This window comes from Trichosurus vulpecula, chromosome 1 (genome assembly GCF_011100635.1).
Source record: "Trichosurus vulpecula isolate mTriVul1 chromosome 1, mTriVul1.pri, whole genome shotgun sequence".
NCBI classification, from domain to species: domain Eukaryota; kingdom Metazoa; phylum Chordata; class Mammalia; order Diprotodontia; family Phalangeridae; genus Trichosurus; species Trichosurus vulpecula.
Genome location: NC_050573.1, coordinates 173,764,559 through 173,792,015, shown reverse-complemented (window position 1 = coordinate 173,792,015; position 27,457 = coordinate 173,764,559). Strand labels below are relative to the sequence as shown.

Below are 27,457 nucleotides of genomic sequence, written 5' to 3'. Positions count from 1 at the left end.
ACCAAAAATCGTCACCTTGGTGGTCAGTCTTCTGGTGATGAGCTTCATCTTCTTCATGGGCTGGTCCTTCTGTTTTACCCAGAGCAATCCCAAAAAGCACGCAAGGATAAGTAACAAAGATCAGGCAATGAAAGGAGGACACACGCACCAGGACTGGGATAGGGAGGGGAAAGAGGAGCCTCCGCCTCCGCTCTCCATGGCCTTAGGTTGGTGGTCACCTAACTGGGTGCCGCCCTAGAAAAAAACCTGGCGAGGCCGCGAGAGGCCACCTACACTAGGCCCTGGACTTGCTGCAAAGCTGCAGCCGGGGTAGTAGCCAAGCTCAGCCGGCTCGGAGCTGCTTTGCGATAGGAGGCCCTGGGTGGAGGAGAGGGAAGGAAGGGGAGGAGGAAGCGGAGCTGCTCGGGAGGGGCGGGGGAGGAGCGGCTGGCTGCCCAAGCAGCTGCGGCGGCGGCGGCGCAGTCCGGGGAGCTGGGCGGGCTGTCGGCTGTCCCGCGGCGGCGGCGGCTGGGACATCGCGCAGCTGCAGGCGGCGGGGTGACCGGCGTCTAGTGTATGAGGGTGCGACTGAGCGCGTGTGCCCAGTTACCAGCACCATGCCTGTACGCTGGCTAGCCTTTCCCCGGCTCTTGCCGCCGCCACCGCTGCTGCTGCTGCTGCTGCTGCTGAGCGGAGGCAGTGGCTGGGGCTTCGTGTCCTGGGCCCGGGCGGAGGAGACTGGGGAGCCCCTGGTCACCGAGGGAGCAGACAGGGAGGACCCACATGCCAAGCACCTGTACACGGGAGACATGTTCACCCACGGCATCCAGAGCGCCGCGCACTTCGTCATGTTCTTCGCGCCCTGGTAAATATCCTTCCACCCCCCCCCCCCGTCGGCTCCCTCCCCCCCATCCTCCCTCTCTCCTATTTTTTCTGTCCCTTCTCTGCCTACTGCCTCTGCTTCCTCCCCAGACGCTCTCCCCCTCCCCCAGCCCTCGCCGTGGCACCCGGGTTTGCTTAACTTCTTCAGCCCTTTAGCTCCAGTAAATGCCCCCAAAGATTTCTCCAAACCACGGACTCCTGCCTGCCGGGGAGGAGGAAGAGTTGTTGGGGAGTGGGGGTAGGGGTGGGGAGATAAAGGGATGCAGTCGGACCCCAGAGAAGGCCGGAGGACCCCAGGGCATCATAGCGCTGTGGCTGCCTCGTGGTCCGGACTGGGGATGGGGGTGGGGGCAGGCACTAGGGTGGGCGAGGCCCGCGCTCTGGGCCTCTCCTGTTGACGTGGCACAAGGAGCCCCAGAGCTCTGGAAGAGCTGGCGGTCTCAGTACCCTTTAGAGAAGGAGGGAAAGGGAGAACCCCTGCCCTGGGACTCTTAGTTTGTGTGTGTATGGAGAAGAGAAGCTCACGGGGTCCTTTACTTAAGTTAGCTCCTAAGTATTCCTTTAAGGTACACCAACTTCCCTTTCTTCCTCACCCTATCCCCTAATGCCCGTGCTTTAACCCTCCCCTCACACAAACTCGGGTCTCTAACTGTGGTGCCTTCTGAAGGACTCAGCTTTCACCTAGTGGCTTCCTGGTATTAAATGGGACTCTTAATGGAGATTCGGTTTGCTTCCTGGTTGGGGTGTAGGTGTTGAATACACAAAGGGATAGAATTTATAAATACGCCTTTATTAACCCAAGCCACATTGCAAAGACTTAGTTGCAAATTATTAACCAATATATATTTGTCTTTACCGGTTCGGGGATGTTTTGTTTGTTTTGTGGGGTGGGGGAGGAGAAGAATGGATTGTAAAAGAGAACTGTTTTGTTTTTACTGACACTTCTAAACCCGCCATCCAGAAATTAAGGAGTGGGAATTATGGACATTTTTACGGTACCCATTTTATATCTAGTGCCCTAGATCATAGAATCAGAGATTTAGATCTAGAAACTCATACAGACAACTAGTCCATCCTCCCATATTGTACAGGTAAGGACCTTGATGTGTATACATAGAGTCACCTTGCCCAGGGCCAACACAGTAAGTGTCAGAACTGGGATTTAAATTCAGGTCCTCCGATTCCACAGCTAACATTCTGTACACTTCCCCATCACATCACCCTACTAAACTTTCTCCTTCCAGTGAAACCTTAATGATCCTATCTCTAGTGCAGTGATGAGATATGATTCCTCATTTTCTTTTCTCTTGTAATTTGATATGTCCTGGAAATTGGCTATGCCAATTAAACTCAATATCCCCCAATTAAGTATTTAGTCTTTGTAAATAATGTTAGGATGGTATCATCACTACTAGGTTTCTACATTTACTGTGGTATCAGATCAATTGTTATATTATTGAAGAACTAATCATTAAAGGCAAAACTGATTAAAAGATAAAATTGATTTATCATTCAGTAAGCCTTTATTGATTACTATGCAACTTTGCTTAGCATAGATAAAAGTGAAACAGTCCCTTCTTTTCCCTCAAGGAACTTACATTCTGCATTATGAAGGACACATACATATACCCCCAGTATCAACCCCAAAATTTTCACCGCCATAAAAGTTTTTGTAATAAAGACTTTTAGAGAATCTGGGTTCACAGGTAGAGAAAGAACACCTTCAAACAGATGGCCTGAGGAGTAGATATCTATGCCAGGGGTGGGGAACCCTAGGCCTCAAGGCCACATGTGGCCCTCTAGGTCCTCAAATACAGCCCTTTGACCAAATCCAGTCAAATATTCTAATTGTTCTGTGAAGTTTGGATTCAGTTAAAGGGCCACACTTGGGGGCCACATGTGGCCTTGAGGCCACAGGTTCCCCACCCTTGTAGCCTATGCCATAGTTTGAATGAATGCCTTTGTGATGGTTCTTCTTATCTTCAAATTTTTTATTCTATAATGACTGAAATTCCTTCAACTAAAAATTAATTCAGCACAGCAAGCATCTTTTTTTCAAAATATAAATGCTTCTAGTAGGCTAGTTATCAAATTCAGTGAGAATTGGCTAATGAAATTATTTTCTTCTAAAAGCTTAGCTAAGAATATCGGTAGTGAGGGCCACGGTGGGAAACACAGGAAAGCTTGACTACTGCTGTGGAAGTTTCAAAGAAGCAGATTTATGCTTGATCTACAGAAAACCTCCTAACTTTTAGAACTGACCAAGAGTGGGAATGAATGTCCTTGAATAGGCTGGATGACCACTTGGATATGTTAATGAGAATTCTTTTTCTAGTACCAGTTGGACTAGATAGATGTCTGCAGATATCCCTTCCAACACTTAAATTCTGTAGGTTAGGGAGAGGTAGGAGAGTTTCAGTGACAAACCTTGACTACCTTAATATTTTGCAGATAAGCAAGAAAAGGGGAAGAAAACTTACCTACTTCTTCGCAAGTCCTGGAACTCAGATTAGCAATGTTAGCACTGTAGATCAGCCATGTTATTAAATAGGCTTTTGTGAGCCAGCTTGGGAACTTAACCACCATGTAGGGAATTGTTTCTCCTGGAAAATATTCCAAGTTAGAAATGGCCAATTTAGAAATGAACTTTCAGAACATGACCCATTTGTAATTTGGGTGCTACCTGTACATGTCAGTGTCTTGTAGCAAAAAATAAGCCCCGCTGATTAAGACATAATGCTAGTTGAAGTAGAGAATGAATTTGCTGAAGAAAATATGCAGCATATTGTAATTTTAAAGTTAACTGACAGAAGAGCATAGTTGTGTTTACATAGTGCAAGTGATAATTTAGTTTAAAACAAATTAATTTTTTAACTTGGAATCTTCTTCATCAACAAGCAGCTAATAAGTAGATTAGAGAAGAGAATCAAATTTGAGGACTCGATACTAAATAATTTGTTATCTTTTGTGGCTTTCAGAGATGTGGATGTTTCCCCGAAAATCAGTCCTGAAGATGTTTTTTCTTTTATTTCATTTCAAGTTACCAACAGAGATGTGTGGCTTTTGACAGTACTGTTAAAACTTTTATTGAATAATAACAGTGTATTATTAAGTAGTAATAAAGCTTGGCACTAAAGAGATGCTAATGGTAAAACCCCAAAAAGATTTCATTTACAGTAGATTGCCCTTCATTACTCTTCTAAAAATTTGGTATTGGTAAATTGCTCCTTGAAAAAAAAAACACTTTAAGGATTTACTATATGTTGAAAACATATTGATTTTTTGTGATTTTATTTTAATCTTATCACTAAGCTGCATAGTGCAAGATGTTACAGCTGTCTATCATCCTTTTAGAGACCTTATGCCATGACACTTAGCTTCTTTGTGGCCAATTCATCTGGATAGACTGAACATGGTAATGAAGCCAAGATTTGGGGACCAGTCCTCATGAGGGTGCATTAGCTATTATGATCATAGATGGTTCCTCCAAACTAGCTATCTTACTGATATATGCTCTTGGTCACAAGGGGAACCACACAGGAGAGTGTGGCTAGGTGCTTAATGTACATCAATGGACTCTACTGGAAAAATATGTCAAACACATTCTCTGGCTAGTATTTTTACCTGTTTTTCTTCATAGCAATAAGTAGCAAGTTTCAAAAGGTGCCATCAGACACAACTGTTCGTCTGAACTATTGCTTAGCAAAACTTGGCTCCCTGCTATAATTTAACCACTTTGTTCTTCATGTTAGTCACTGATACTTAATCCAGGATTTATATTAAAATGATTGAGTAAAGACTATGAACTTTAAATTGCTAGTAGTCAATAAGCTGTGCATTATTTATCTCATCATAGGTGTGGACACTGCCAGCGGCTACAGCCAACTTGGAATGACCTAGGAGATAAATACAATAGCATGGAAGATGCGAAGGTCTATGTTGCGAAGGTGGATTGCACAGCGGATACTGAAGTGTGCTCTGCACAGGGTGTTAGAGGATATCCCACGTGAGTAAAAGAGGATGTGTTTGTGACATTTTTCAATTTTTTTCCACACCCATCTGCCAACTAGATGAAGCTAAATTCCAAGTTAATCTTTTGGTGATCTCCTTTGTAGTTAGTAGGTGCTAAATTTAAGCAGGCATTCCACATTGCCAGAGAAAAGTTATTTTTATTGCATCTGTTTTAAATATATATTTTTTGCAATTTATTTAAGAAATGCTTCATTAAATAACCATTGGATTTTCCTTTTGATAGAACATCTTTGAGGCATGAGAAGGGGTAGTGTTTTAAGTTCACCAGCATATTTTCCCCAATATATCAACTTTTCCAATTATAGAATCAAAGATGTAGAGCTGGAAGGGTGCCTTTGGGGCCAGTTAGTCCAACTTTCGCATTTTACAGATGAGGAAATTGAGGCTGAGAAAGGTTAAGTGACTTGCCTGGGGTCATACAGCAATTTACATTAAAGTCTTTGTGTATGCTCACCATGCAGGGAAACAGTATATTAGAGAATTATGCCTTCCCTTTAAGGCAGGGGTTCTTACCCTTTTTCTGTCATGGATTCTTTTGGCAGTCTGGTGAAACTATGGACTCCTCAGAATAATGTTTTAAAATGTAGGATATAAAATATATAGCATTACAAAGGAATCCAAATATTAAAATATGGTCATAAAAGTATTTTAAAAAAACAAGTTTATAGACACAGGAAAATAGGCCCATGAATGTACTATTGGCAGAGTTGTGAACTAGTCTAACCTTTGTAGAAAGCAATTTGGAACTATATCCCAAAAGCTATAAAACTGTGCCTTCTCTGTGACCCAGTGATGCTACTACTACATCTATACTTCTAAAAAGATCAAAAAAAAGGGCATAAAAATATTTATAGCAGCTCTTTTCATAGCGGCAAAGAATTGGGGGTGTCCATCATTTAGGTAACATCCATCAGTGGGGACTGTGCTAATGAGGGTGCTGTAAGAAATGATGAAGGGGATAGTTGCATAAAAAACTGGAAAACACATGAACTGATGCAAAGTGAAGTAAGCAGAACCAGGAGTACAATTTACGTGGTAACAGCAATATTGTAAAGGTAATTAATCGCAAAAGACTTAGTAATTTCAATCAACACAATGACCTGCCACAGTTCTAAAGGATTTATGAGGGAAAATGCTGTCCATTCCCATATAGAGAACTGATGGACTCTGTGCAGATTGAAACATTTTTTTGTCCTCTTTCTTGCTTTTGCTTTTTTCTTTCCTTTTTTTTTTTTTGGTAGAGACATGGCATATGGAAATTTGTCTTGTATGACTTTATATTCGTAATAGGTTTTATATTTCTTGTCTTCTCCGTAGGTTGGGGAGAGGTGGAGGGAGAATCTGGAACTGAAAATAAAATTGAATGAATTAAAAAAAAAAGTTCACGAACTCCAGATTCAGAACCTTTACTTTAGGGAGTACTGGTTAGGATGCTGTCATCTTGTTGGCTGGTAAAATAGAGTGTTGGACTTAAGAGTTAGGAAGTTTTGAATTTGAATCCAGGTTTAGACAGCAGCCATGTGACCATGGACAAGTTATTTAGTCTCTCGTTGCCTCATTTTCCTCATCTGTAAAATGACAGAGCTGGACTTGATGCTAGATCCCTTCTAACTCTAAATCTGTGGTCCTGTAATATCACCAGAGAGCCGTTGACTAACTGAGAAATAGAGACAGTTGTTTATTAGGGTTTAGGTTGAGACCAGAACTTCCAAATTTGGCATTTTAATTCTAATCTCTAGGAACTAAAAATCTCTTATAAATTACCTGCTAGTCTGAGTCCTGTAACAACAGGCAGATATAGTGAGCTCAATGATGCCAAATTGAATTGTCTAACCTGCTTTAATTTATCAGAAGACTGGAGAAGGGCATGGGGAGAAGCAAATGGCACACAATTTGATCAAATTTATACATATGCTAACTTTTATTTTAAAAATAACTTTTTAAAAATAGATTTTAGCAATCTTATGTAAAAGAAAAAAAGCAAAACAGGTTAGGGCATCAGCTTTCCTCTGAGCATGAAATGGACAGAAAGATAACTAGCACTTATTCTTACAATATGCCAATAATCTAATCCTTCATCGCACCATCATCTTTTCACTTAAATTCAACATAAATATTAAGTTAATTACCTACTTTGGCCAATGTATTCATATTTCTTGAAGTTCTTTTTATCTTTGTTTTGAGATTAATAGATGGTAAGCATTTTAAACTAGGAATTCTGATTTCTGTACATATTGGCTTGCTAAAATTCCTATATTGCACAGATGGCATCTCCTGATATGATGTGGTAGCCAGTTATAACTTGTTTTCTAATTTTTAAAAATTGAACACATTCTAGATAGTATTTTTTAATCCAGTAATCCCTTGTCTTCCCCACTGTCAATTTCTCTTAATGAGTTTTATTTAGAATGAATTTCTTTCTCACCCTACAAAATAGTAGCATGGTTGTAATCACCAAGTGTCCCTAAAGTTATATTAGTTTAGTCTCATGATCTCAGATCTGTTGCTTATTGCTACAGGCACTGTCCCTCTAATTCAACCAAAATCCCTTCAGGAACAAATGCATCTGGTAGAAATGAGATTTCTTCTCTGAGAGAAAGCAGGCTGCAGAATGCAAGGAAGCAAATCTCTTAGATGAACTGTAGTATTGGTTTTCTTTCAGCAAGACAGCACAAACAATTCAGTGAGCAATTTTGCTGCTAGAAGCAGCTTTGTTACCTGTGTGCAAGATTTATGCTTTGGAAAACTTTAGGTGAATCTCTAATCTCAGGGTAAGTATTTAGAAAATTAGTTCATTACAGCCTAGTGCATCTGCTGGTGACTTTTTGTAAAGAAATAGTAGATAGCTGACCTGTTGTGAACAGCAGTTAATGTTTTAGACCAGTTTTAAAAATCATATCAAAACCTGGGAAGTTGAGCTTTTCATTTTCAGTTTTGAAAAGTAGACTTTGAAATATTCTGCCATTTGAAGATTGGCATCTAAGACTTTAGGTCAACTTAAAAGTTCAGCCTTCTTATTTTTATTTAGGATGCTTGAATGAGATATGGGTTATGTCTTTAAAGATTAGAATTGTATGAATAAAATAGTTTCTTCAACTATCCAATTTTTTGCTTTTTGTTTCTTTTAAAACTGTATTAGAAATCTGATATCAGAGTTTATGTGTAAATCATTTAAGTTACATACTCAGAAAACGTACTTAGTCCTCAGGAAGAAAATGCAACATCTTGAAGTGATTTGAAGTGTTTTTGAAAATATACACATATATAACATTTCTTTATCTCTTCTTTTTTTTTAACCTTTCAGCTTAAAGTTTTTCAAACCAGGTCAAGAAGGTGTGAAATACCAGGGTCCCAGGGATTTCCAGACCTTGGAAAATTGGATGCTACAGACACTAAATGAAGAGCCAGCTGTGAGTATATAAGAAACTTTTCTTTCCTCATCTGTCAAATTAATAATGTTCCTATATAAGGAGTTAGCTTTTGCTTTCCAATAGGAAAACAATTTTACTAAATTATTTTCCTCAGTAGTAATGAAACTGGCCAGCAAATTTAGATGGATAGTTATCCTAGGATCATAGATTTAGAGTGGAAAGGAACCTTAGCAGTCATTTAATGTAAAAGCTCCCCCACTCTTTTTTTGATAAGGTAACTGATCCTCAGTGATGTCAATTGACTGGCCAAACTCACACAGGTAGTAAGTAGCAGAGAGGAATTCTGAATCTAGATTTTGTGACTTCAGCTCCAGTATGATTTCTACTCTACAATGCCACTTCTCAATGTACATGCTGCCTTTGTTCTCATTTAAAAGTCACTGATCTTGTAAGCAAATCATATCGTAAGATATTGTAAGCTAACATTGCTAACCCTAGGCAAAAATTGAATTCCACAAAGACTTCTGTGTCTCTGCTATCCAGTATGAAAAACTATTGTCATAGAAACCTCAAGCAGGGACTGCTTTATGGAATTAATATTTTCTCCCGTTCTTTCTCCTTCCCAACCCATAATCCTCTTTGTTGGTAAACTAATCCAACCTAGTCTGTTATTACTTGGGTAGCTCTTCCCTATCACACCCTATGCTAAGTCTTTTATAATCTGATTATTACAGAAACTCATATAGTGATAGAGCTAGAAGATACCTTAGAAACCATCTTTTCCTCCCCCATCATTTTGCAGATGAAGAAACTGAGGCTCAGAATTCATAAAAATAGAGTTTTAGAGCTAGAAAGGTAATGTAGAAGTCATCCACTCCAATTCATATGTGAAATATGAATTCTGTCTTCAACATACAGTAGTTACTCTTTATACATAAAACCCTGTCATTTCCCCTAAAATGTAACAACTGAGTTATGGCACATGCATAGAAAAATATACACTGAGTATAATTTGCAAACTCTATATGGTCTTCCCATTCCTGCTTTAATTAATGTGCTGAGTTATAAACTCATAATCATCAACAAGCCCCTACTAACTGCATTGCCATTTGGTATGTGGTGTTCTCTTTGGGCATTGGATAGAATAAGACCCACATGAGGGTGAGAAAACAAGTTTCCTTTTAGCTACATTGGTGAGATATTAGGAAGATAATCTATGTTTATACTAAACATCACTATAGAATGACACCATCAGGACTCAGACTAAAATTTAAACAAACCTCAGTACTTTGTTTTGCCAGATAACTTTCAAATGTATGACTCACTATTTTGGAGGCCCTGTAATTTTTTGTATTCCATATGAAGTCTCCAATAAAATGAAAATCTTTGTTGTGGCACTCAATTCACTGTAGGAATTGTACTCATCAAGAGATTCAGTGGGTATACTATCACTATAATATCACATTGTATATGGTATACAATGTGATAAAAGTAATTCCTTCAAATGCTATGTGGCAGAGAACAGATATGACTTATCAAACTTATCCAATTTTAGAAGTTTAAAAAAACCTTAACTACTGGTGAGTAAATTTGTGTCTTCGTCAATTTCTTAGCTGTCACCAGATTTTGATACTGTCAAGTGTAATTTTCACATAGCTTTGAACTTTCAATTATGTACTTTATGAAAAATATCCTTGAAACTTATTTTGAAGTGAATTTAAAATCTTTAAAATAAACATTTATAGTATTAGAGTGAGATTGATAAGCCTAAAAGCCAGTCAGTCTTTAACTGAAGGTACCTGAGAAACCAGAAGGTATTATTAGCTTCTTTAAAAAAAAAAACTGCAACACTTCTATTCTTCCATTGTCCAAACTTGAGGATCTGGGGACAATTCATAGGAATAATCAACATAAAACTCTTCAGCCACGTTCTTTTTTTCTTTTTTCTGTTCTCAATAATGCCTATGTTTAGGTTCAGATATATCTCATTTAATATACAAGTTGAAGCACTCATCAATTTAATATATAGTATCTTTTAAAAATGAAGTATGTTGTTCCTGTTTTCATCATTATCCTGAAATAGTATAATTCCTAATCATGTACATTTTGACCATAGAAGTTTCTTGACTGTTATAGTATGACAGTGGCTACTCTGCTCTTTGCCAAAGGCACAAATACTAAACTTCCAAATAGCATTTTAAAAATCTGTGGTCCTCTGGATTTTGTATTGTGAATAACCTATGTAGCATGGGACATCACTTGATTGTAATTGAATCTGGCATTTGAGCATTACCTTCCTAGGGATGCTTTTGTATGCCTGTAGCACTTGGAATGGTATGAAAAGCTAGCACATTTTGCATTATCTATCTAATAGGATTTTTTAAAAAGATTAAATGTGAAGTCATTGTATGTGATATATGAAAAGATTGTATGTGAAGTCCTTTGTAATCATAAATAAGCACTATCCACAGTCATCCATGTAGAAACCTATGTTTGCCATTTGAGAATGGACCTTCCATGATGGTTTAATTACTGAAGCACCCAAAGGAATTCATAAGGTGGACAAATGACACGAATTGCAAGGCAAGGATGGCAAAATAGCTAGTTATCAATACAGGGTAGTTAAGGGAATGGATCTACAGAGAAGTTATAGTTAGATTGTACTTACAAGATTTCATTGCCTTTACTATTTATTATGTGGGCAACTCTTAGTAATTACTTTGTTGCCACTTAATAGATGCCAGAGCCTGAGCCGGAATTGCCAGCAGCCCCAGAACTCAAGCAAGGACTGTATGAGCTCTCGGCCGCCAACTTCCAACTACATGTTGCAGAAGGTAAAGTGTGCATATGTTCTCTTCACATTTGTGAGAATCCAGGGTGTGATGAGTGCTGAGTAGAATGTATGGTAAAATTTGTCCCTTTGTGTTTGCTTTGTGTTTCCTTCTTGTCCGGCAATCTTTAACTTCCCATGGTGCTCAGTCATCAATAGGTTGCAATGTGTTTTAAGTGGAGAGAGTTCTCACCCTAGGAGTTTCTCTACATTGTGAAATCATAGATCTTTCTGTTAACTTGAATACAAGTATGATAAAGGGTCTGGACAGCGGGGAATGGACAGTACTGCCATGAGTAAATTATCTGTTAGAGGTGAGATATCATAAGTTCCTCCGCTCAGTTTGACTTTTTGGAGCAGTTCTGAAAAGCACAGATGCTACCTTCTTTCTCCTTCCTGCCCCCCACCTCTCACTCCTTCCTTTTAAACTCCCTATCTGTAGTTTCTCTGCACATAAGATGGTACAGGGAGGACAGTGTTAGCCAAGGACATGCTTAACCTGTGTGCTTGGTCATCCATCTTTACAAAACCAAGAGATGAACAAATTATCTTTAATCACGTTTAATTGGAAGTAGATAACGCTTTGCTGACCTGTGGTGAAAATGTAACTTTTCATTTTTTTGTTTAGACACACAAGTTTTTATATGAGTAAAATCTTTTATCTTTGCATATGTATATGCATATATGTGCACATCCACATTTGATAAAAATACCTAGTGTTTTTGTTGTACAAGCATCTTTTGCCTTATAGAATAGATACATTTTGGCACAGATGTCTGCAAAGAGAATTTTTCCAAAATATACCCTGTTTTTCCCATTGACTTCCATGATAAAAGCAAAATGTTACCCTGGTAACAAAAATGCTCATAAAGTTGTAATTGAGAATTTTTGATGACAAAAGGCTAAAATTGTAATCCCCAGTTAAAATTCATTAGCCCCCAGTCCGATGTTTGTTAAATATTATGGGATGTTCAACTTCTGTACAATTGGTATAGACGGTTATTAAATCTGCAATGTCAGTTTATATAACGAATAGAAAAAGATACATAGCAGCTTTCCCTACCCCTTTCCCCCCTCCCCACAATTGTTCCTTGATATGGGTGATTTGAGTGTACGATTAGACTTTTATGGATCCTATCCAGTGGAATTTTTGTTATTTTAGCATCAAAAAGGACTTATTATTACCTGATACATTATATGTGAAAAATGCCTTACAGCCATGATGCACTATATAATTTAGTAGCTCATTATTTTTGAACAGTCTTATTGTAAAGGTGGTCTACATCATTATTCAAGGAGAGTGTTACTAAACAGAGGTGTTTCAGTGTACTAGGTTTTGTGTTAGTGCAGATGGCTTTAAAATCCCTTGATATTTATAGTGGTAGTGATTTCTCACTAAAGGTCTTATTAATTTTATAGACAGCCTTTTTCCATTTGCTTTTATGATTTTATACCTTATGATTAGTATGAAATAGAAGTCACTGAATTCATTTGCCAGGATAAATTGTCTGGATAAACTTTATGGTGTCAGCTTTGAGGATGAATGATAGATGTCCCTTTATTAAGCATTGTGTTTCCCACCTTCTTCCTAAATTCATTGATGATCTTATAATGACACCTCAGTCAGTGAGTAATAGGATAGAGTATTTCTATACCAGGACTAAGAATCATATTTTAAACTTTCAGTAATTTGTTTTTCCTACTCATAACCTAATATCCTTTTAAGAGCAAGCCTGACAAGTTTAATTCCTGGACTGATGAGCTCAGCAGAACCGACATTACAATATTCCATTTTAAAAACCACTTATAAGTTTATTTATATTTTTCCTGGCTGGAGGAGTGATAGTCACTTTACATAGTCTGTCTTCTGTTATTAGAGTTACAGTAAACTTAGAGGTTTGTTAAATATCAGGATGGTTGTCTTTAGCTTTAACTAAATTTGTTATTACATAAATTAAAGGTTTAAATTGCTCCCTTCCCCCCCACTTCTGCCTAATTTCTTGACATTCTGTTAAAGGCAACCACTTTATCAAATTCTTTGCCCCATGGTGTGGCCATTGTAAGGCTTTGGCTCCAACCTGGGAACAGCTGGCTTCAAGTCTTGAACATTCAGAAGCTGTCAAGATTGGCAAGGTAGGTGAAAGCTCTTCTTAAACAGAAAATACTCCTCTTTTGGTAGGATTAATCAAGCAAAGTAGCATATTATTCATGTGTTGCTAGTCACTGACTTGATTTATTTATTCCATGTAGTGTGTCTGTCACCTGATAATTCACTGTAATAGATAATGATGTGTTCGTGAACTTAAAGATTTTTTCCACAATGGACAGATAAATTAAGGCTATGGCTGCTTTGTTTAATTGTAAGACATGGACAGTTCTGAATGGGGGAGACCTAATTACCCTTCCTAAGGAGACATAGCAGAGACTGGTATAATGCTCCTTTGATGGATTTGGATACTTGCCACATTTTATCTCATCCAATAGATGAGGTTTAATAGTTAGTTTAAGAACTTGATGGGAGTTCAGAAGAACCTTCTGAATTATGAACCCTGTATTTTTTCTTGTTCAACTTTACATTGAGAAGTAAGAAGAGTTACGCAGCTTCTTCTAGAAAATCTTGGGCTCCAAAGGAACTTGAGGGGAGTTAAATGATTTTTATTCACTTGAGTTTTCTGTTTACATTTTCATGTGAATTTTATTTTTATTTTAAAATTGGTACTGCATTTCTCTTCTTTACCATTATTTAAAAATATAATCAGCTATGGAGATTGATTTGTATGCACGAGTAATACTCTGCAGAGCAAATTACTCATTTGATTTGCTGACCCATTTTTATTTACTGAGAACTGGATTTTTTCCTTTGGCATTTATAGGTCTAAGATACATTGAAACTTATTTTAGTTTAGTCCTTTAAATAAATTGATGTGGGTGATTATAAAGTGCAAATGTTAATGACATTTGTGAATGTCATGAAAACCTCTTTGTACCACGTTCTAGGCCAGAATCCATACTTACAAAATTAAACAAAAACTGTTGGTGAAGAACTTCCTTGCTCTTTAGGTAAAACTGTCTTTTATCACTGATCGATAGACTTAGAAACAACCAAACATGGGATTTTAAACTTATCTAACTTATCTAATCAGTGATATTTAATGTGCTATAATTTATTTAATATATACTAGTGATATAGGGGTTCCTATGTTTTTCCTTATTTCTTATAGTTTTCCTTATTTCAAAATACTATGTTCATGCTACATATTAAAAATTCATTGATTTCATATTTGTTGCATGTATTGGGGGTCTTTGTGAACTTGGTTTTCTTTATTAAAGATATTTATATTTAGTTCCCTCTACCTGCCTAAAACAATCTAAAACTAACTTTATCCCATTTATTCAGTCTTTGTGATTGTATGTCATGAGAAGTAGGATGTTACTTTGGACAAAAAAACTAAAGGCTTAAAATGACATGTGAGTATAATCTTTATAACCTTGAATGAAGCCTTTAGTTCATAAAGTGCGTCAATTCCATTCTCAAATATTTGGGTCTCATATGTAACCTTGATAAGTGACTGGAAAATACTGCATGAGATCTGCAACTACATTACCAATGAATTAAAATAATAGAATTAAGGGCTCAATAGTATTCCAAAAAAGAGGCCCTCTCAAAAGTAGAGTTTGCATTTTGAGAAATCATTCAACATTTTACTTTCAGGTACCTAATATGTGACATTCTACTTAGTGATAAAGCTAATGCTGGACTTCAATTTTCATTTTAGGTTGACTGTACACAACATTATGAGCTTTGCTCTGGAAATCAAGTACGTGGCTATCCCACACTTCTGTGGTTTAGGAATGGCGAAAAGGTGAGACTTCACCATGTTAAAGTTCAGATTCTGATTTGAACTGGTCATGAGTGTGATAAGGGGCCAAAGAGTTGCAAGAGAGTCAGTAACCTTAGTACGGACACCAGTTTATTGGACGAATGAAAAAATGAGAAATTATTTTGGGCGTGTGGGAAGTAAAGCTTTCCCATTCAACTGTCAGTTCTAGTAATATTTTGAAATATTCAAAGTAGTTTGGTCTCTAGTACAGTTACATGGTAACTGTGCTCTAATCATAGATGCACTTCTGACCACACTTTTTGTGGTATTGGTTATAGTAAGGTCCTTCTAGCTCTAATGTCCATGATCTGTCCCTGGCTTATCTTTAAATTTACCATCAACATGAAGGAATTTGGCAGGATTTTACCAATTTTATGACTTGTGTACAACTCACCAAAGGAAAGAAAAATATTGTTAAGATCTAAAAGCACAGCCAAAATATTAAACTCCTGATTACATACTTACATTTTTATTTTTGAAAATGCAGTGGATTTTATTACTAAGAGTGAGCCTTCAATTGAACTGTTAAGACTTTAATTATTTAAATCTTCTAAGACTTGATTATTTAAATAAAATTGACTCAATAAATGTTTGTGTAATATGTCGTTGTGTATAGATCGATCAGTACAAAGGAAAGAGAGATTTGGATTCTCTAAAAGAATATGTGGAGTTGCAGCTACGGAGTGTTGTAGGGGAAGCCTCAGAAACTATCGAGGCTGCTGAGGCCCCAGAACTCGCTGCAGAACCCGAGGTAGGTGCCACAGAATAATGCATGGGAAACTCCGTTCTGCCCTTATACAGCACTTCTCCTCAACCTTTTGGATAAAAAAAATCATTTAGTGATCTGGAAAAAATAAATGTGATTGTCAGCTATGCTAAAATTAAACACCAATAACTTTGTTCAACTGATTGTACATATTTGAGTGGTAAATACATCATTTAAAAGTCCTTGTTTTAAAAACTTGTTAAGTCATGGAGAAAAAATATTGAGAGGATTCTCCATTTATGTGTACTAGGTTTAGGGGATAAATGTATTTTCAGGTTATTTGTAATCCTAGGCTAATTTTCATCATTCAGTCTGACTTATGGCAGCAGTGTTCTTTACCTCTTTGGAGATGATGATACATTAAATAAATTTCCACCTGAAAATTTGTTAGCAACAAGATAAAATGTGGTAGGATTTAGTGGGTATCTCTATTCTCTTCAGTTTTTAAGAGTTCTCACTTGGCTTGTAGTCTATAAGTTTGCAAGTCGAACACATTTTCCCATCAAAATAGGGCAGCATAAAATAATAATAATAATGGTAGCTAAGATTTATATAGCCAGTGCCAGACACTGTGCTAGGTGCCTTACCCAAATATTTACAAATAAATCCCACTTAGCTCATAAAATTCTTGAAGTACATAGTAACACCATTTCCATTTTACTTAACCACTATTTTAACATTATTTCTATGCTAAAATGTATTTCAGTCTTCAGTTGTGTTTTAGGAAGAATACTTCATCTTCTCCAACAAGGAAAACAGGGAGACTCTCTTTGTTGGAGGAAAGAGTAGGAGATAATCCTAGGTATGGATAGCTTTAAATCTTCATTTTTGTATAAGGTAAAACTACCTGCCTAGGTCAGTTATATCTGAGTTCTAAATTAAGAAACAAAGGGCAGTTTACCCCCAGGCTTTCTTGCTCCCCTTTCATAAATCAAGGGTTAATAAGCTGAGGACTGCTTGTGTATTAGTTTAAAATTGGCATCTTGGTTTGAGAAATAAACAGATGATCTTGCAATTGTGACCACATATATTAGATGAGTGTATGTGTCATGTTGGCTATGAAAAGTCATCCTAAACTGTATAATTATATACTATTAATATTTTCACTAAATACAGAACTCTTTTTATTTAGAAAGTTTTCCACATGTTTAAGTGGGTCGTTCAGTGAGTGACTTAATATTTATGGACTTTAAAAAATATGGTGGCATTTCACATTGGTTCCAACTTGGCAGCTCTTTATTTCAGAATCTTTTCAGTTTTCCACAAAGCTTCTGCTTTAGCTACTAACATTAATAGAGAAATATATTACTCATTGCCAGACTCAAACAGAACATTGCATTTTAGCTTGAATCCACATGGCATGTTATCCCATTTGCCCTCCTGGGGGAAATAGAAAACCTATTTTAGAAGTATATCAAAGTAATCCTTGATACAAGTCTTGTCTAGAGAGGGTCATTGTAAAATAAACTCACTTGTAAGGCATTTTTACCTAGATGTACTAGCCAAAGCTTAAAATAACTAGTATATTTTTATGGAGGCAATTTGCTGGTAGATAAAATTTGTTTTTCTGAGTGTTTTGATTCACATCTCCTGTGGTTATGTACCTCAAAATATGTGAGTTTTTCTTAAAGAAAGAGTAGCATTTCTCAGATTGAGTTCTTGTGAATTCACAAGTGAAAAGAAGCCTGTTTTCCCTTTAGCCAGTATACTATGTATGGAGGAATTGTGCTTTGTGTGGTGAAAAGGAAGGCACATGGATGTTCTCAGAGCCATTGAGAAGGCAGAGAGGTGACTCAAGCTTAAGGAAGAAAAGGGCATCCTATGAAATGTGAAAGAGTAGCTTCTGCTATTCACCGAGAAGATGACTGATCATAATAACAGTACTTGTAATGTGCCTTCAAGTTTTCCAGCCACTTTGCAATCATCTTACTTCAGAACCTCATGACAACTCCACTGATGCTTTTGACTTTTTGGCAAGGCATTCTTTCTTCTAGATTTTCCTGTCAAGAGTTCAAATCTTTGTGTTTGAAGGACAACTCGCATCAGATCAGAGACCACTCAGGTTCTGTAGCTGCTCCAGAACCAGCCCAGTTTCACTTGGTGTAAGGCACAGGGGAATACCTTTGTGCCTGTTTTCCTTCTAGGGTTTGTCACGCTGTTGGGGCAACCCTTTGGAACAGTCTAGGTGTGCTGTGTAGAAGCCAGGTCCTTTCTCAGCATCTCCTGTTCCTGGATCCTGCATGAACTGTAGTAGTCTCTAGTCCAGGAATTCTTACCCTAAGTATGCTACTAAATGATTTTTTACTCACTGTGTGTGTTCAGTGTGAGATGTAAGCTGTGGGTACTTATATTTTTATAGCATTCAAGGAGTATGAATGAATGCATATTCATACAATCACCCTGTTTATGTTTTCAAAAGTTGTTTACTAACTGCCATACTCTAATAAAGGATTTTTGCTTTGCATGGTTTCCTTTGACAGAGTGCTGTGCTCTCTCTCTCTGAAAAGGACTTTGATAACACAATTGCTGAAGGAATAACTTTTGTCAAGTTTTATGCTCCATGGTAAGCAGCTATAAACGAATTTCGTTAGGAATTTTTCAACTTATCTATCAGCACTTTAGACTCATAGCGGTAAATTTTGTCCCCTGTGTTGCACAGTTTTAGGGAACTTTGATCTTGATGTGCTTAGGATCTGCTCTTGCTATTACAAATAAGAGAATGTTGTAATCTTATCCATCTGGTATGTTTAAGGGGGCAGTTAGCTGATGGAGAAAACAGCAAAAGTGGGAGGAGAGGAGGGTACTTCTTATGTAATTGAGTACCTTTTGTGTTCATACTTTGAGATTCTGCTTGGTGTAATACATAGAACTAGCCTCAGAGGCAGGAAGACCTGACTTCCTAAAACACATCTTGATGTTTGCTAGCTGGGTGACCCTGGGCAGATCTCTTCACCTGTCAGTGCCCCCAGACAAATCTCTAAGACTCTTAAGCTGCGGAGCTGTTGCTAATCTGCGTTGGTGGAATTTCCTTGCCAGAAGTTACCTATACCAATGAAATCACAAAGCCAAACCAAAAAAAATTTGGTTAAAAAACCATGGTATTATCAAGTACAATTTCCAGCTTTGGGACATGCCCAGCTAGATAATTTTGATTGACAAAATAAAAATCAGAACAAGATGTAATCTTGATTGAATTAAGTTCGTCTTTGGAATTCCTGTGTTGGGAATTTCTTGAAGAGTTTGGGAGATTTTTTTTAAAAATTATTTTTGCTAAGGGGAGGAGTTAGGCAAGAGCAAGGGGAAGGAAATGATGTGGAAAGTAGAGGTGTAGCCCTGGGGAGAATTGAAAGATTTACAATATTCTTAGCCTAACTTGATAATGCTATACAAAAGAAATGAGTTGGATGGGCAGAAAAATGAATTTCAAGTGACTCTTGAATCCAGAATGTTTAAAATAGATATTTATTCTATTCCTAGGTGTGGTCACTGTAAGAATTTGGCTCCCACATGGGAAAGCCTCTCCAGAAAGGAATTCCCTGGCTTGACAGGGGTCAAGATAGCAAAAGTAGATTGTACTGTTGAACGAGCTATTTGCAGCAAATATTCGGTAAGTATAAGTAGTTTAAAGCTTTTCAGATAAATCTAGACGTTGATGTCTTGAAATTTGAAGAAAGCCAAATGATTTTGTCCTCAGTTTACTTACTTCCCTTGTTAAAGTAGGAAATTCTGGGCCCAGCATACTGCAGATACACTATTTCTCTTTGTCTAATGTTGTTGAAGAAAATCTTCCTTTTTTTCCTGAGTTTTTTTTTCTCCTCTTAGGAGATTTTTCCTAAAAATCAAAAGAAGGTGTTTTTTAAAAAACACCATTGCATATATCTTTGCCTCCATTTAGAAAAAGGGAGGAAATTCTTGATGCGTGTTTTTTAATAGTCTTAAGAAGAATGTGTCTAAGAATTGTCACTGGAGTCCTAGATTATTTTAATTGTTACCAACAGTGTGAGAGATGTTAGATTGTGGTGCCACCTATGGGACTATATTGTATGTTTCATCAGTTATTTATTTTTTTTCCTGCTAGATTTTATCAAGGTTAAAGCTTTGATTAGTTCTCAGATCATTCAAAATTTGTAGTATATATCTTTAGGTAAATGAATGCTTACTGGTACAAAATCATGACACTTTGATAGCTTATTCTTAAAGACTGTTACCAGCTAATAAGATGACAAAGCCATCAATAAATCTAAGCCCAATGTAAGGGATTATTTATTTAACTGAGGACCTCTGGCTTATGAAGAACTTTTATCCAGTTAGGGAGAAGAGAAGAGTTAGAGTGAATGTGACATTTGTCTTCAGTTTTTTTGAAGGGCTATCAGTTGGAAGAGGAATTAAGCTTGTTCTACTTGGCCCCAGAGGGCAAAATGAGGACCAGTGGGTAGGAGTAGTAGAAAGGCAGATTTCCATGTGATGAAAGGAGAAACAGTTAGAGCTATCCAACAGAAGAATGGGTTGCCTGAGAAGATAATGGGCTCCCCCCACTGAAAAAGCTGGATGGCCACTTTGTTGAATGTGTTGTGGGAGTGGGGTCTTGATCAGGGATGAGTTGAGCTTGATGGCCCCTGGAGTCTCTTCCAAATCTGAGATTATTAGGACATCCAATAATATATATTTATGCCTTACAAAGTAATAGATCCTGTTTTCTTTAACACACTTTTGATGTAAGAGAAACCTCTGTTAGCAGTTTTTTAAAAAATCTTTAAATTGCAAATAAAAGTTTCATAATTATAATTTTTTCCATTTTCTAATTAATGGACATTAGCAGACAACTGTCCAGCAGAACTCATTAGACATGACTAAAGAGTAAGTGATGGGTTGTAGACATAAAAGCTGTATTCTTTAGGATAAGTTATTGCCTTCTCTTTAATGGTCCTTTAAATTCTATAGTGAGTTAACATTTCCACACCTCTGCTTTTTTAAGATGTCTGGTAAGATTTTCTTTATTTTAAAAATTAAAGAACTTACTTCTCTGGATTTTGACCATCATGATGTCAAATCCAAGAAGGCTCATCTAATTTGGATCTCATTGGCTAGTTTAAGAAATGATTTGTGTATAATTGAAAATACTTGTTTTAAAATATGCGTGTCTGTTTTGCATCTTTAAAGGTACGAGGCTACCCGACATTGCTGTTCTTCCGTGCAGGAGAAAAAATCACTGAACACAATGGAGCTAGGGACCTTGAAACATTACACAACTTTGTTTTGCGACAGGCAAAAGATGAACTGTAGAATCTCATTTGGGAGCCATTACCCTGACTGTTCTCCTATGCCCAACTTGTAGGAGTTAATTCCCGCTAATGTTACTGAGTCTCAAATGGTGGTTATTTGGAAAACTGAATGTACTAAATTTGCGATATCTCCTGTGTGTGCGCGTGTTTTTTAAGCCAACACACTGTACTGATTCTTTATTAGGTTTGTCTGGGTAAATATCTAACAAATAGTCACTGTGCAAACTGAATATTTTCAGTGGCAGCAGAGCAATAACTGCCCTTTGACTTTCCTTTGATGAAATTCAAATGGTTTTCTTTAAGACATAAATAGAGGTGAGGAAAATCAAATTAAAGGAATTGGCAGACTATTTTTGGCATTAGGACGATCTTGGTCAAAAGCAGCTGCCAAAGTATAGTATGTGAATTGCCCACAGTTGCTAGAAATGTGGGAACTCGTAGAACTCCTATTGTTGCCTTTTAAAGTAAAACTCACCACTTATTAATAAGACTTTTGGTCACTTGTTTGAAAAAGAGTTTAAAGATCAAACTCCCAATTTTGGAAGATCCTGAAATGCCACCACCATGGGATTCTCATTTCTGTTCCTGTTTCATCATGGGAGGTTAGCCAAAATGAAAGGGATGGTACTTTTAACCTGTGCCTGAGCAAGATTATGTGATGCCATAATTCTGTGCGTGTGTGTGTATGTGTGTGTATGTGTCTCTCTTCATGTCAGGTGAATCGTTACTTGAGATTCTCTCGTTTGTCCCTTATGGGGCAAAAATCACACTGCTTCATTTCTGTTTACTTGAAGCTGGAGTATTCTCAAACTTTAAAGTTTGGTTATTCTGCTCGTGGAGGAGTAGGAGAGGTATCAAAGAGCTTTTTAAAAGTATCTGCAAAGCTCTCCTCAAACTTAGAAAAGGGCTATTTTAGGAAATTTTGAAAGTAGCCCTGAATATATTCTATTAGTAATTTTTTTTATTCCTTAATGAAGATTCAAATTATACTCTTCACCTGAAAAAAAGTAAGAAATAGGGTGGTCTTTTGTTTGATCATTCAACTAGGTGTGGTCATAAGGACATGAAATACTGCTGCAGTGTTCTAAATGCAGAACTGTAACTAGGATAAGCTGACTGGGGCTTTGCCACAGAGCACTGAAATTTAAAGGGCACAAAAATTTAACACATCTGCTTAAGCTAGATGCTGCTGTAATAATTGCTTCCTCCTGTTCAATTAAATTCATTTAATTATATGTATTATTTTTCACACTGTGAATTCACAAAGTTGATTTGAGGGCTCATTTTGTACTTTGTCCTAAACACACATTTTGTGCTCCTTGCCCTGTCAGCCAAAAATTGCTAGTTACGGCTCTTAACTGTAACCTGTCTAAAATTTTCCTAAAAATGTAAGCAATCCTTTAAGAAATTTGATTGGAATATGGATACTTTGTACTGCCTTTAAAAATGACTCTGTGGTGTTCAAGTGTGCTTTTCTCTTCCCCTCACCCCCTGCCCCAAACCCCTTGTGACCAGAACCAAAGAATTGGTGGTATGTGTATAAATCTTTTTCGAAATAAGCAGCTCCATAGCTAAATTCATTGAAGTTGTTTCTCTTGTGTTATTCAACATGAAATTAATTACATCTTGAGTCACCACCTTGTTTCCTTTTAGAAATTCTTCTTCCCCGTTATCCTAACTTTCCCCCAATTTTTCCCCTTCTTTGTTCCAACTCAAGATATCTCATTTAGTACAAGGTAACAGGTGGCAAGAACTATTACCCATTATAATTATATATTTACATATATGTATGTGTATATATACACATACATATGTATACATATTTTTTTTCTGGTACTTTAAAGCAGAGAATTAACTAGACCATCTTACCCATCTCTGCCTAAGGAAGTCTTTATTAAACACACATGATTGGTTCACAAATGGTTTTTAAAAACTGTCTAGAGAAGCACAATCCTCATGAATGGCTGGAGCTTTGCATCATGAGTACTTGTATTAAAAAAATCAAAGTGGTACAATTTGTTTACACTGAAAATTTCTAAATAAACTCTTTTTTAAAAAGTCTAGTCTTTCTTTAAATGATAACAGCAAAAATGGATATAAAATAATGGCAATAAATTATAGTTTATATTTACAAAAAACTGTAAGTGCAAATAGTTATAGATCATAAATGTATTATTTAACCAGTTTAGCATGAAACAGATTTCTTATTACATGGTTGCCCAAAAACAGATTTTTTAAAAAATAATCTAAGATTTAATCTGAGCTTGACCGCCTCTACCTGAGACTGTGGTTCCTTTCCTTAAGCAGTGTAATCACCTAACCCACTTCATAAAGTATGGGGGTACCTTCTGCTCACTTGTGTACAGACTTTCAATTTCATTTTAAATTTTTTTTATTCTAGGATAATGTATGCTTTGTAATAAGAGAAAAAAAAAAACTCAAACCTATTTCACTGACATAGATGGATTGCTAGATTCAGTTTTCCATCATCTGCTGCAATTTTCAAACAGGATCTACTAAAAGGTGGGGTATAACACTGTTTTCACAAGTTACAGAGTCTGCCAAGAAGACAACTGTTAAAAGCACAGCCCCCCAGTCCAGATTCACCTCAAAGGAAGATGGGCCAAGTGCTTAGTACTTACATATATAAATTCAGTGTATGCTCAGACCTAAGGGAAAAGAGATCTACTAGGAGGATTGAGGCATGGGAAAAAAAAATTTTCTTTGACTGAAGTAAGTGTATTCTCACACCAAAGCTCCAACACACATACATAGCAATTATTCTCTAAAACAAGGCACTTTCTGAACCCCCAGGATATGCCTAGGGGTGTTAGTCTATTTTTTTTTGTCACAAATGAACCCTAAGACCAATGATTTGCTTGTAAAATTTGTCCCCCAGCTTATTTACTTGTAACACTTACCCTTGACAGACTGATATTCATGTTTGCTTTACATAACCAGTAATAGCTTTATTCCCCCAAGTTTTACTCTTCACTCTCAGGCATTAACACCATGAATAGCTTGATCCAAGCTAAAACATTTTGGCAGACTTTTCTTTGGGAAAATCCTTCGAACACATTTCTGCTTCTCATACCACCTTGTTACACCTATACTAAGCTTCCTACAAACCAGCACCTACTCACATTATTTGTCTAGTAATTTATCAATGAAAAGTCCTTTAATTCTTTTTTTTCCATAAGGCACCAACATGTAATTGTTTGACAATCTACTCAAATTCAGTCATGCCTCTGTAGCTTTTCTCACAGCAGATGTCACCTAGGAATCCAGGACGGAATTTCATAGGGTTTTTACCAGGTGAGATTTTGGCTTTAAGGTCAATGACATCCACAAGCTCTCACCACCATATTTCTGTATTTTTTCAAGATGACGTTGGAGTTGTCATCAAAGTAAAGCACTGAAATAGCATTTAGCTTTGTAGGTGCACAACATGGTTTAGGAACATAATCAGGATTCATCAGGTGAACCTATTAAAAAAGAAAAGAAAAGTCATAAACTACACTTGTTGTCTGACATAGTCCAGTTAGAGAATCAAATCTGTGTACTCACTAGAGTCTGTACAATTGCATGGTTTGTTGCATTCATATGTGCATTGAGAGGGAAGGAACATTCTCCATCACAGTAATTGGCTGCATATCCTTTTGGTGCAATTATCCAATCCTTTAGAACAAAACAATAGCAGTGGTTTAGGCCTAAACAGTCTACTATAGAAATTAAATTTTAAATTAAGGTTCCAATTTTATTTATTTAAAATTACTACTAGTTTGCCATCTCCAATGTAAATGTGATCTCCAAAACTCAGTCTCTCTTCTATGACCCTACTGTCCTAGATTTTTTCTATAAAACCTTTGGTTTTAAATGAGAAATTATAGTTTTCTCCCTTTTTTATCCCAGAAAGTAGCACTAATCCTCAGGATTATGACAAAATACCATTTAAAGGCTCATCTATGCTGTTTGGCTACTCAACATAGACTATTTACATCAAGAATCTCCATTACTGACATGATAACCCTACTTTCAGTTTCTCAAGAGATGCTCCATAATTTTCAAAACAATTTTTTTTCTTTACTTTGGTGCACAGAAGTACACATTGCTTCATCCTGTGGCATCCCTTGCCAGTGAAGTACAGGTCCTACCAAACGGAAAGGATAGTGATAGCCTCTCATCCAAAAACAAACCTCTATATGTTAGGATAGGTTTATCAGTAAAAAGTTGGCCACTGAGGGATGAAGGTTTTGGCTGTAACAATTCATAAAACTATCTACTAAGTTGTAGGTTTCCTCCAAAGGATATACTTATATCCTAAAGCTATTGATCTTTGTGAACTGCCATAGGGTTTGGGCATCACAGAAGGAAGGTCATAGCACCTACTACAATATCCAGAGAACTCACCTGCCATCCTAGGTCTTGGAAGCTCACATAAAGCTCATGCTTTCTGCAGGCTGTTTTTAAGTCACTGCTGTTATAATCTGTCAGAGGAAGCAGAATCATAATCACATACATTAAACAAACTTAGAAGTAAAACAAATAAAATGATATTTGTACAGGTGGTCAATTTCTTTCCTTTGGGGGCACTTTTCTTATCTATCCGTACAAGAATCGATCAGCTAGCAAATACTTATATAGGACATTCTGCTAGGCATGAGGGGTATATAAAATCACCAGGGTCACTGCCATTAGGGAGTTTACAATGTAGGAGGGGAAAACCAAACACACACACACAGAATCTAGCCTGGTAATACTGCATAATCTTTGTGATGTGTTGCCTCATTGCTAATATTTTGTTTAAAATTTTTGAATCAATGTTCAGTAGGAATAGTGGTCTATAGTTTTCTTTTTTCTGTGTTGACTCTCCCTGGTTTAGGTATCAAGACCATATTTAAATCATAGAAAGAATTTGACAGGGTCTCTTTTTTTTCAGACAGTTGATATATTTGAATTAATTGTTCTTTAAATGTCTGATAGAGTTCACTTTAAAATCCACATGGTCCTTTTTTCCCTTTGGGAGTGAATTATTGCTTGTTCAATTTCTTTTTCTAAGATGAGGTTATTTAAAAATAGTATTTCCCATTTCATTAATCTCAGTTTATAATTCTGTAAATATTCATCCATTTCATTTAGATTGTTAGTTTTACCGGCATATAGTTGGGCAAAATTGCCCCTAATAATTTCTTTTATTTCTTCTTTATGGGTTATGAATTCACCTTTTTCATTTTTGATACTGTTCATTTGGTTTTCTTTCTTTTTTTTTATTAGGTTTTTGTTGCTCAGTTGTGTCCAACTCTTTGTGACTTCATTTGTGGTTTTCTTGGCAAAGATACTGGAGTGGTTTGCCATTTCCTTCTCCAGCTCATTTTACAGATATGGAATGGAGGCAAATAGAGTTAAGTGGCTTATCCAGGGTCACACAGCTATTAAGTGTGTCTGAACCTGAATTTGAACTCAAGTCTTCCTTATTCCGGTTGGCTAATGACTAATGAATCAATTCTATGCATTTAAAGTTTTTTCATTGGTCCTCTTTTTTGAGGGCATCACTATCATTTACCCTTCCTTCTACTACCTTCAAATACCCCCTCCCATTAAAAACAAAGAGGAAAAAAATCCTTGTAAAAATAAGCATGGACAAGCAAAAAAAAAAAAAGTATCTGTAGTGACTATGCCCAAAAATTTATTTCTCTTTCTTTGCCTTGAGTCTGTCACCTGTCTGTTAGTAAAGGGGTAATATGCTTCATCACCTACTCCTCTGAAGAGGTGATTGATCATTACACTGGTCAGAGTTCTTAAGTCTCAAGGTTCTTTCGAGTGCTGTTGTCCTTACATAAATTATTGTCTTGGTTCTACTTCCCAGGATTTTCTCAAATTGTCTCTTGTCATTTCTGACAGTTCAATGATAATCTATTATATTCACCAAAATCAATTGATGGGCGCCAACTTAGTTTCCAGTTCTTTTCTTTTTAATTCCCCTTCAGGTTGCAACTCTTCCCTCTCCAGTATTATTCTTCCTCTTAACCACTCCTTCCCTATTCCCACCTGCTTCCCTATTGAGTTTGTTGTATTTCTACACCAAACCCATTATATGAATGTGTGTGTGTTCAACCCTTCTTCATGCAGTTTATGACTGAGTTTTATCTGATGCCCATTCCTCTACCCCTTCCTCCATATTTATGTACTCTTCTTCTCATGTACCACAATTTAAGAAATAGCAAGTTTTTTTCTCCTTTATACACTAGTATATTTCTTTTACTCTTCTTCCTTCTCTATTCATTCTTCAAACCCTCAGAACATAACCAATCTACCCAATCTACCATCAGGTCCTGTGTTTTTCTTATTTAATTCCTTTAGTAACTTTAAGTTTCTTTTCCTCCTATTAAAATGTCATCATTATATAGTGCAATCTCCTCAAATTAGAATGTTTA

The 27,457-nt window shown here is 36.9% G+C and overlaps 2 protein-coding genes across 2 annotated transcripts in view; one reads left to right on the top strand and one right to left on the bottom strand.

Annotated features, from left to right (window-relative positions):
• The first annotated feature begins 446 nt into the window (after nt 1-446).
• Nucleotides 447-21,151, top strand: TXNDC5 (thioredoxin domain containing 5). The gene is made up of 10 exons (XM_036742183.1): nt 447-844; nt 4,718-4,867; nt 8,198-8,303; nt 11,002-11,098; nt 13,112-13,227; nt 14,871-14,957; nt 15,592-15,726; nt 18,222-18,304; nt 19,219-19,348; nt 20,902-21,151. The coding sequence occupies exons 1-10, from the start codon at nt 597-599 to the stop codon at nt 21,022-21,024; spliced, it is 1,275 nt and encodes a 424-aa protein (XP_036598078.1). The 5' UTR covers nt 447-596; the 3' UTR covers nt 21,025-21,151.
• Nucleotides 21,152-23,195: 2,044 nt separating this feature from the next.
• Nucleotides 23,196-27,457, bottom strand: part of BMP6 (bone morphogenetic protein 6) — a 235,251-nt gene continuing 230,989 nt past the window's right edge. The window contains exons 5-7 of the mRNA XM_036742182.1: nt 25,434-25,510; nt 24,591-24,701; nt 23,196-24,508 (exon numbers count right to left, since the gene is read on the bottom strand). Of these exons, the coding sequence (XP_036598077.1) occupies nt 24,359-24,508; nt 24,591-24,701; nt 25,434-25,510 (338 nt within the window). The 3' untranslated portion in view covers nt 23,196-24,358. The remainder of the gene's footprint in view (nt 24,509-24,590; nt 24,702-25,433; nt 25,511-27,457) is intronic.

What these genes read in the sequence shown, in the direction of transcription:
- TXNDC5 (XM_036742183.1), top strand. Translation starts at nt 597, where the DNA reads ATGCCTGTACGCTGGCTAGCCTTTCCCCGGCTCTTGCCGCCGCCACCG. An exon ending in GGTGTTAGAGGATATCCCAC is followed by an intron (nt 4,868 to 8,197) that starts GTGAGTAAAAGA and finishes TTAACCTTTCAG; the next exon opens with CTTAAAGTTTTTCAAACCAG. An exon ending in CTATTTGCAGCAAATATTCG is followed by an intron (nt 19,349 to 20,901) that starts GTAAGTATAAGT and finishes GCATCTTTAAAG; the next exon opens with GTACGAGGCTACCCGACATT.